The sequence below is a fragment of the Euphorbia lathyris genome, chromosome 3, assembly GCF_963576675.1.
Source record: "Euphorbia lathyris chromosome 3, ddEupLath1.1, whole genome shotgun sequence".
Classification (NCBI taxonomy): Eukaryota; Viridiplantae; Streptophyta; class Magnoliopsida; order Malpighiales; family Euphorbiaceae; genus Euphorbia; species Euphorbia lathyris.
Window position 1 is genome coordinate 101,525,339 of NC_088912.1, and position 11,490 is coordinate 101,536,828.

At 29.7% G+C, this 11,490-nt stretch overlaps 1 protein-coding gene across 1 annotated transcript; it reads left to right on the forward strand.

Annotated features, from left to right (window-relative positions):
* The first annotated feature begins 9,735 nt into the window (after positions 1–9,735).
* On the forward strand, positions 9,736–11,226 carry LOC136223940 (stemmadenine O-acetyltransferase-like). Its single transcript, XM_066012120.1, has one exon. The coding sequence runs from the start codon at positions 9,736–9,738 to the stop codon at positions 11,068–11,070; it is 1,335 nt and encodes a 444-aa protein (XP_065868192.1). The 3' UTR covers positions 11,071–11,226.
* The last annotated feature ends 264 nt before the right edge of the window (positions 11,227–11,490 follow it).

An 11,490-nucleotide genomic window follows, 5' to 3' on the forward strand; every position in this document is an offset into this window, starting at 1 on the left:
GTTTGGTATTAAGGATAGTTATATCTCGGTTCAAAAGACTATATTAACGATATCCGTTATTCACATTCTTTAAATACGTTGGGATAATACCTCAAGTTCGGTATTGACGGCTGATGTCGGTTGATTCCACGAGTTATGATTTTTTGATGTTTTTTGGTGTTTTGGTAAAATATTCAACTGTTAGGAATTTTCAATTTCTTAGGAAAAAAAATGTTTTTTCCCAAAAAATTCACTTTCTCTCTCTAAAAAAATGTTTTAGAGTGAGAAACTCTAGAAAATCCCCTCTCCTTCACTTTATCTATTTTTTAAGATTTTTAACCGCACATATCTTAGCTTTTAGGACAACCACAGTATAATACAAGTTGACTATGTTATTCTATTATTTTATATATACCTATTTATGCCAAAATATATGGATTACAAGTCTAAAAAAACTAGATAAAATGATTAAAGGATTAATATTAATAAAAGTTAGGAATCTTATAATATGTTTTTCAAAATAAAGGGACTAAACAGTGTGTTAAGTAAAAACTAGAGAACTAATAAATTATTTACCATTATTTATTTATAAAAAGAATCACTAATATTTTTACTAATTAAAATCAAGAATTAAAAATTATATAGAAAAAATCTAGCTTTACTGGAAATTTATGGGTAGCATTAATTGCCATTAATCATTATAAAGGGAAGTGGGTTGGATTAAATTGATTCTATCCTTTAAAAAAAAGCACCCAGCTTTATAAAAAATTGGATATATAGGTATTCTTGGAAATTGGATTCATATACATGGGAATAGTAAAAAGCTTTGTTTTTTTAATTATTTAATTAAATTATAAGTGGCTGCCATATCATCAGATAGTCTTTTTTATAACATTAAATAATAAATTTAAATCTAGTGATTTTGATGCAATAGCTATTAAACACTCACCATATATGGAAATTAGTCATCACCATTGAGAACAACCCTATATATATATATAGATCCACATACATCTTTCTAGTTTGTGCTGAACCATTATAAACTCAGACTTTGATATCAATTATAATAACACTATCCATTTCAATCCAAGTCTCATTCCTTTGATCCAGTTTTCTAAAAATCGATCTAGGCGGCAATATGTAGAACACCATCCCAATTTCTTCAAATTAAACAGTATAAATAGGTTTAGCTATATTTGACTGCCTGTGTCAACGACCCTAAGCAGATCCAGATGATGCTTTTAAAAAAAGCCAATCTTAGAATTTTATATCAATTTTTTAATTGTAAATAAAATAATAAATAACTAAAAACTAAAACAAAACCTCAAACTATAAAAAAAAAATTATTTTTAAGGATATTAATTCTATTCTATTGGAACATTTTGTTATTATTATTATATTCATATATTTTTATTTTTTTAAGGAGATCAATGAAATAAACAATAAAATATATATATTTTTCTATTTTAAATATTTTATATTATTATTATTTTTACATAATGTAACCCCTATTCTAATTGTATTCATATAATAATTTATTTATTGGATATTAAAAAATATAAAAATACAAATCTGATTAATCCTTGATTGGTTTTCGGACTCTTCATTCGATTAACGTCTAAACGTTTTTACAACCTTGCTTGAATTTGATGACTTTAAGATGCATGTACATGTATTCGAAAAATATTTTTTTACTAATATTTTTTGATTGAAGGCCGATTCGCGAGAGAGTGCAAAAAACAGATATCCTAGTTATGCTGGCACATCTGGAAATCACAGCAAACCCGAACCAATATTATTAAAGAAGAAAATGAAAGTTATAAGGAACCAAATACAAAAGTTCAAAATAAAACCATGTCAAGCGAAGTCGGGCAATAAAAATCAGGAATTAAATCCCACCAATGCAAACTATCAACCATATGACCAAAAGAGACAAGAGAATCAGTAACCGCATTTCCTTCACGATAATGTGAGAAATGACAAATTGCATGGAATCTAATTTTGATAAACAATCAATCCAACTCTGACGAACCACCCAAGGAAAAATAGTCGACTTACTACGCAATAACTAAACAACATAAGTCGAGTCACTCTCTAACCAAAGGTGACGCCAACCTTTGTCAAAAGCCATATAAATGGCAGCCTTCAACTCAGCTAAAAAAGCAAAAGAAATGTCAAACGGGAATGCAAAAGCACTAAGGAACATACCATTTGAGGAACGGTAAATACCACGACAACCTGCAACAACTGGACTACCCAAAACAGAAGCATCAATATTAACCTTAGTCCAAGCAACCGATGGACGCTGCCAAACCATAAGAATAATACGAGATCGCTTAGGAAATCTTCTATCAATTTTCAATTCCCTAAGAATTTGTAATTCCACAGAAGAATTCCAAGTAAAACCACGACCCTGATTTGCCGCTTCACGAATTGCGCTCCAAATACGCCGAAGAACCAAAGAAATTACGGATTATATTTTTTTACTAATATAATTCAATCACTTCCTCTTCATTTCTGATATGAGACTCAATTCATTTTTACTCATCGTCATTCTTTAAGCCGCTTTTGTTCATGCATTTTACTCCTATACTTATTAAAGAAAAACTATTAGTAAATTCTCCCTTTAAACAACAAGCACATCTCAAAAGAATATCATTGCTCCTCAAATATGTTATCCACATCTTCAAAGCATAATCTACTTTTTCTTTCTTTCAATTGCTTTTTTTTTCATTAAAGTTACTTTAAAATTTCTTATCATAATATCCATCATCAGGTGAAGAATCAATATGAAATATATTTAAGGTTAATTACCTATATAGTCCTTGTAGTATCATTGATTTACAAATGGATATCTGTGGTTATTTTTTTTTTTGCAAAAACAGTTCTGTAGTTGCAAAATTTTACATGTTTTTTTACTTTGCCAAATTTAACTGACAATGGCCTCAAAATGAAATTTTCAAGAATTAAATTTGTTAGTATCATATTTACTATGGAAACATATTTTTAATTTTTCAAAATCATCATTTTTGGAGTTTTCTCTTTCTAAACAGTAATTTTCTATCACAAAAAAATAACACATAAATAGCCTCAAACCTAAAAAGTTGAAGAATTAAAGTTGCTTAAAATATCATTTAACTATTGAAAATTTTCATTTTGAGGTCGTTATCGGCCAAATTCCGACAAAGTGCATCAAAATATAAAATTTTGCAAAACACAGTATTATGTTTGCAAAAAGAAATACCACAAGTACCTATCTACACATCAACGAAACCACATGAGCATATATATATATATATGTAAATAATCCTGAAATTCAACATCACTGCACCCAAAAAGGAAAGCACATCAATATAGGATAAAATAAAGTTAATGGGATAAGTTAAGTTTCAGAAATATATTTTCAGAATTTCTATATATATATAATATCTCTTCATCATATATTTAAAGTAAAAAAAAAGTTCATGGATATAATCGAATCAAATGAGCATTAACTTTTTGTAAAAATAGATGTGACTTTACATTTTGGAAGCTAGAATATTAATTTCCAGCATCACCATGGCAAATATTCTTCGATTAATGATATTTATTTGGATAAAGTGTAAAAAAAATCTATGTGCTTTCAATTTTTTTTTTTGGTCAATTTGGTATTTTGAATGTTTTTTACAAATGGGGACTACCGTTTTTGTTTTGTTAAAAATAAAAATTGTTTAGTTTGCCACTATAAAAATGACCATTAAAAATCTCAAAATAGAAAATTTAAGAATTAAAGTTATTTATTACAGTATCACATTTGCTATGAAAACGAATTTTTATTTTTCAAAACCATTATTTTCGGAGCTTTCTCTCTACTCACAAAACAACGTCTAAATAACCTCAAAATTAAAAAGTGGAAGAATTAAAATTGATTTGAACAAATATTGTTATTAATATTATTGGATTTTCATATTTTTATTTTTTTTAATGTATATTAATATAACAAATATTAAAATATATATGTTTTTCCATCTTAAATATTTTATATTATTATATTTTATGTTTTAATTATATTTATATAATAATTTATTTATTAAAAATTAAAAAATACAAAAATACAAATCTAATTAATCCTCTATTGATTTCCGGTACTCTCTCCGTCCAACTAGCACCTAAGGCTTTTTACAACCTTGCTTTTTTAGGCAAAAAGCATCCTGAGCCCCCTGATTTTTCATTGTTTGGTGCATTAAGCCCTAAATCTTTTATTTAGACACATTGAGCTCCTGACCTTTCATTGTTTAGTGCATTAAGCCATCGATCTTTCATTTAGACACATTGAGCCCTTGATCTTTCATATATGGGTGTATTAGGCCACTCCGTAAACCAATTCATATATGAGTGTATTAAGGGCATGCTTGATTCAACTGATAGCTAATATATGTTGCTGTTGATGTTAGTTGTTTGCGGTTGTAGTAAGTTGTTTGTTATTAGCTGTTTAACTATTAGTGTTTGGTAAAATTATACTGAACTGTTGCTGTTAGTATTTAAAATGTCTAATATGGATATGTTTTAAATTAATCAACAAATAAATTATAAAATAAAAAATATATTATACAAATTAATAAAAATAATATAAATAAAAAATAAAAAATTTATTGAACGCAATAAAACCTTGTTTTTCGATAATTATGTTCTAAAAATAAAAATAATGTTAAAAAGGAACAGATTTTGTGGAAATAAGAAGGATAATTTTGTCATTAACAAGTAACTACAAACAGATGTTCATTTTTTTTTGAAATACAGACCTAGCCCAACGGATATCCCAACCAGGTTGGCAAACAGATGTTCATGAAAAACTCTAAAGAAGAGCTTTTCGGAAAAGCTTCAAAATGTTGCAGTGTCCAGAGAAAATGCTAAACGTTGCGGTTATATAAACCTAACCAAACAGGCCCTTAATACATTCATATATGAATTGATTTACGAAAGGGCCCAATACACCCATATATGAAAGATCAAGGACTCAATGTGTCTAAATGAAAGATCGAGGGCTTAATGCACTAAACAATGAAAGATCAGGGGCTCAATGTGTCTAAATAAAAGATCAAGGACTTAGTGCACCAAATAATGAAAGATCAGGAGCCTCAGAATGCTTTTTGCCTTTTTTTTATTAAGGATTTTTACAACCTTGCTTGGACGAGACGATGACATTAAAATACATACATATATATTAGAAACACTTTTTAATTTTTAGTTTTTTTTTTTTGGATCTTAATGGAGGGGATGAAACCCCGGAGCACAACAAAAAACAAGCTAAGTGATACTAGTCATCCTAGGAAGACAAGTACCACAAATATCAGAAAATAAGATATCGAGGATGCCTGCATGGGCACCTCACACTCGTGAAGACCCATGAGTAAACTTCCTGCATAATTCGCCATCCAGTCCGCGACACAGTTACCTTTTTAGTTTTTAGTAATATAGTTCACTTCCACTCTATTTCCAATATAAAACTCAATTCATTTGTGCCTTTATTGTGATTCTTTAAGCCGCCTTTTGTTCAAGTATTTTACTCCAATACTATCTAAGAACCCAATCGTTACAATAGTATTAAAGAAAAGCTATTAGTAAATTATCCATTTAAACAAAAAGTATATCTAATAATTTTATGTGTTGTTATATTCTAATTTATTTTTTATAAAATATTTGTTCCAGATTCAACATTGAAATCACTACAACAAATAACATCTATAGCCACGGTAAAATTGGGGGTAGAGTAAAAAAGTCTTGTGACAAAATGATTTAGCTACAATAAAATATTTCGTAGCTTGTCGTAGCTAGAAGTGGCGTAGCTAAAGCTTTAGCTACGTAATTTAAGTTAACTGTAACTAATAACTAATATATATAGCTACAAAATATAAAAAATATGGCTAAATTAATATTATCTATTGCAATGAAAATATTAAACTTGTAGCAAAATATTAATTTAAATAGTTACAAAGTATTTTAGCTATTTTTAACAATGTTTGTAGCTAATTAAATTAACTTATTTGCAACAAATTTTCGTATGTCTTAGCCATAAGCTTACAAAAATCATAGCTAAATCCTCTGGTTTGAAATTAATTTTGTAACAAAATAACTGGAACTTATTGCTTCAAATTAAAAATATCATAGCAAATAAGATATGTATTAGCTATAAATTTTAATTTTATACTTGAATACGAATAATATTAGCCATTCTATGTAATTTTTAGTTTCAAAACTAGCAACCATAATAGTTATAGAAAAATCATGACAACAAGATGCATTTATATTCATAAACTATTATGAACAATCATTCGAACAGAACAATTTTAAGATATTCATTTGTCCCAAACAACAAATATAAACCAAAAACTATTGAGATATACTTTTTAAAATTACATATTATTGATAAATCTATTTAAAAACATATGTTCAATATCTCTAAAGTGAAGCTTCACGTCCAATAAAGTCTTGGACATCTTCTTAAAAATCGTTCATGGCCTGCAAAAATTAAACAACAATTTCAAAATAATATCCAAAGAAAGGTTAGAACAACTAAAGCAAATGAAAAAGATGTCAGGATATTTTTTATTCCAAGTAAAATATTAAAAACTAGAAGACAATAAGTATATGTCAATAAAAATATATAGCCATCAAATAAGTAAAATTCAATTGTTGAAGATTTGAAAGTAATACCTTAAAATTGAATTTGAATACCAAAACTTCACTGGATAATTTTGGAGTTTATTTTTCACCTGGAAAAAGTAACAATAAATAATATAATTTGATTTAGAGATGCAATTGATTCAATATTGATCAACAAATCAAAGAGGGGATGAAGGGGATTGTTCTCATACCTTTAATATAATCTGTACAAAATCTATCGTCTTCAAGTAAAACTGCAAAGGAACGAAATAAAATTAGTAAATGAAGTAGTAAGATATATTTAATGCATAAATTAAGGCGGGATGTATTGGTGGAACGAAAATTTACAATCAAAATTTGGAGGGATTTTCATGATTTTGATTTCCCTCCCAAATAATGAGATAAATCGACCAGCAAAATATAGATATAATGGCGAAAGTGGAGAAGGAAAAAGGTCAATCCATGAAAAACAGTTATTGTATTTAATAATAATTAGTAAAAATAATAATTCGTGGGTTGTTGATGAACCCACGTTTAATAAATAGAATAAAAAACCACAACAGAATGAAAATTTGATAAGGTAAATTAATTATTAATATATTAGATTATATAATGATTATTCATAGTGTTATTTTTTAAATCATTCATGGTGCTTGGATTACCAATTATGTTAAATATTTTCCATAGAAAACAATAATAATTTAACATAATATAATGTCTCGATTAACAATTACGTTACGTTACACAATGTTACATAAGTTACATTACATTGTGTCACGTTATATAAAGTTACACTGCGTTACGTTACGTTACGTTACGTTATGTCACGCTATGTCACGTTACGTTACGTTATGTCAAGTTATGTTACGTTACATTACGTTACATCATGTTACGTTACGTTACATTATTATAAGTTATTGTATGTTACGTTACGTTATTATAAGCTATTGTATGTCACGTTACGTTACGTCACGTTACGTTACGTCAAGTTACGCTACGTTAGGTTACGTCACGTCACGTCACGTTACGTCACGTCACGTCACGCCACGTTACATTATATTACGTGACGTTACGTTACGTCAAATTATGTTATGTCATGTCACGTTACGTTACATTACGTTACGTCACGTTATGTTACTTTACGTCACGTCACGTTACGCTACGTTACGTTATCTTACTCTAAGTTACATTACGTTATGTTACGCTACGTTATATTACGTTATCTTACTCTAAGTTACGTTACGCTACTTTACGTTACGTTACATTACTATACGTTACGTTATGTTACGTTACGTTACGTTATGTTACGTTACGGTACGCTACGTTACGTTACGTCATGTTACGTTACGTCACATTACATTACGTCACATCACGTCATGTTACGTTACGTCACGTCATGTTACATTACATTACGTTATGTTACGTCACGTCACATCATGTTACGTTACGTTACGTTACGTTACGTTACGTTACGTTATGTTACGCTACCTTACTATATGCTACGTTACGTTATTGTGCCTTATTGAACGTTTCTGTATGTTACTATACGTTAACTTACATTACTATATGTTACGTTACGTTATTGTACGTGTCTGTACGTTACATTACGTTACGTTATGTTACGTTACATTACGTTACATTACGTTACGCTATATAATAACATAGCGTAACGTAACGTAACGTAACGTTACGCTACACTAGGTTACGCTATGTTATTATATATTACTATATGTTACGTTACGTTAAGCTTAAATTTGTATTATTTTGTAAAAGTTAAGCCTATATTGGTGTTATTTTATACGTGAGGTCTAAATTGGTACTTTCTACAAACCTTAGACCTATTTTGGTACCTTATGTGACATGGCGCTGAGTTGACAAACTTAATGGATGACGTGTCACGTTCTGTTAGTAATTCCTAAATTGATGATACGTTGTAAACGTAAGCCTAAATTGATGTTATGTTGTAAACGTTAAGCCTATATTGATGCTATTTTAAACGTAGAGCCTAAATTTGTACTTCCCCAAAAACCTTTGCCTTATTTTGGTACCTTATCCCAATTAATTATTCCATTCTTCTGTACACGGTGTTGAGCTTAGTTAGTTTAATTTTAATAAGGTTAATTTTACTCTTTTTTTTGCTTGGCTTTTATTAAAAATTGCATAAAAAATAGGGTAATTTTGTGTTTGGTTTTGTTCGGTTTATACTCAAACCAAACCAAAATTCGAAATTGTTGAGAAATTTGAACCGAACCGAAATATATATATGTTTGATTTTTTCGGTTCGGTTTTTCAGTTTTCGTTTTTTGCTTCGGGTTCGCTCACCCCTATATGCATTAATAGAAATAATAAATAATTAGTTTAAGGCTAAACATATAATTAAGCTCCTCAATTTTTAGGATTTCAAAGATTGATTTTCTAATTATTAGTTTTTCCAATTTGGATCCTTAAACTATAATTTCATAAACATTGAACCCTTCAATGTGTGTGAAAATTAAAAATTGGAGGCTTAATTTCAAAATTTTAAAAGTTTAAGAGGTTTATCATGTGTTTTGATATATATATTTTTATAATGATTGTGTTTTGACTTTTTTTACTTACCATATTTTTTTATTTGAAGAAAATCATCCATTACTTTCTTCCGTTTTTGTTTATTTATAATATTGTAATAAATAAGTTATTTTGTAGCTAAATAATTCAATTTGTTACAATATTTTTATCATAGTAAAGTGATTGTAGCTAATACATTACATACAGCTATAAAATACACTTATTAAAGCAAAAACTAGTAAATAGCTATGAAAGTGTTATAACTGTAGCTATTTGTATATATTAGCTACAAGGTTTAATTCATAACTAACTTTCGTAACTGCTAATTATTAATATTGCTATAGGTGGACAAAATTTGTAGCTAAATATTAATTAGCTACAACATTCTTATCATAGCTGAATGTTTGTAGCTAATGCATTACGTACTGTTACAAAAATATATTTACCAAAGCAAAAATTGGTTAACAGCTACAAAAGTGATCTATCTGTAGCTATTAGTATACATTAGCTACAAAATTATTTTTCATAACTAACGTTTGTAGCTATAGATAACATTTGTTGTAGTGAATGGAAGTTTCAGTTGTATCAGTAGAAAGCATAAGACCATCTTCTTCACATGTTCATCATCTCAAACCTTTCAATCTCTGCCTTTTAGACCAGCTTATACCCAACAGTTATACTCCTCTAATTCTCTTCTACAACACTAAGAATTTTCATATGAAAAACACCCAAATCACAGCTCAACTAAAATGGTCACTCTCCAACACTCTAAATCTCTACTACCCTTTATCAGGAAGAGTGAAAGACAACCTTATAATCGACAACTTCGATGCGGGTGTTCCTTATTTGGAAGCTCGAGTGAACAGTCATTTGTCGGGTTTCCTCCGAGATCATCAAATAGAAACGTTGAATAGGTTCCTTCCATACCAAAATTTCTACAGACAACTTGATCCAACAATACCACAACTAGCTGTGCAAGTGAATGTTTTCGACTGTGGCAGCATTGCTCTCGGCCTGTGTTTGTCCCACAAGATCATGGATGGAATGACAACCCGTTCCTTTCTTAAGACATGGGCAGCCAATTTGAGTGGTTCCTATAAAAACCTCATACAGCCTGGTCTATACGAGGCTTCGTCGATATTTCCACCGCAGAAATCATTGTCTTCTCGCTATACATCATTGATGGATGGCATTTGGTTCGGTGAACGCAGGTGCAAGACAAGGCGATTCGTGTTCGATGCGAATGCAGTAGCTGCCTTGAGGACAAAAGGAAAAAGTGAGTTGGTAGAGAATCCAACTCGAGTTCAAGCATTAAGTGCTTTCATATGGAAATGTGCTATGAAAGCTTGCAATAGAATATCAGGTTCCTCCATTCGGCCATCTGTGATGATTCAATCAGTGAATATCCGAAGACTAACCAAGCCACGAATGTCGAGACATTCGATTGGAAACCTGGTTTTGCATTCAAATGCAAGGTATAATCCTGAAGAGATGGAGATGGAGATGAATCAGTTGGTGAGTTTATTACAGAAAAGTGTAGGAAAAATCAATAGTGAATATGTAAAGACTATGTCAGGTGATGAAGGGTGTGCAGCCATTTTAAGAGACACAGATGAGCTCCTAGAGGCTTCCATGGAGAATAATCCTCATGTGTTTGCCTGTGCAAGTTGGAATTCTTTAGGTTTAACTGAGATTGATTTTGGATGGGGGCAGCCTATTTGGGTTGGAGTATGTGGAGAGATGAGTTGTGATATAAATGATGTGATTCTTGTAGATACAGGAACAAGAAGAAGCAATGCATGTGAGGCATGGATCACATTAGAAGAGGCCACCATGGATGTTCTTCAACATGATCCTGAGTTTCTTGCTTTTGCAAATTCCTCTGAAAATGTTGTAATCTAATTTGATTGATTTGGGGTATGATCCTTTCTGTTTCTGCTGTTTGAGAAGATGATTTTTCAATTTGTCATATAATGAAACATGATCTGGGTTTTAAAAGCTTTATTGGCCGTGCATTTCTGATTATGTTCTTCATCTTTGGTATTCGAGGATTAATAATGCAAATTATACAGAAAGTTCAAGTTTTAAGAGTTTTAAATAGGAGAAATTTTGTTTATTAGGGAAAAAGATGAAAAAGTTATATCTACAGACGAAGTTTCATTTGAAATAATAAAATTATAATTTATAGAATCTTTAATTTGGTTCATCATATTTTCGAAGAGTCATGTTTGTATTTACTAAGAGTTGTATTGTTTCTTAAAGGGTAATGTATTTAGAGAGAGTTATCTTGTTTACCAATATAAATATTTATGAATACAAGTA

Excerpts from the sequence above, each read along its gene's own strand:
- LOC136223940 (XM_066012120.1), top strand. The coding sequence starts at position 9,736 with ATGGAAGTTTCAGTTGTATCAGTAGAAAGCATAAGACCATCTTCTTCA.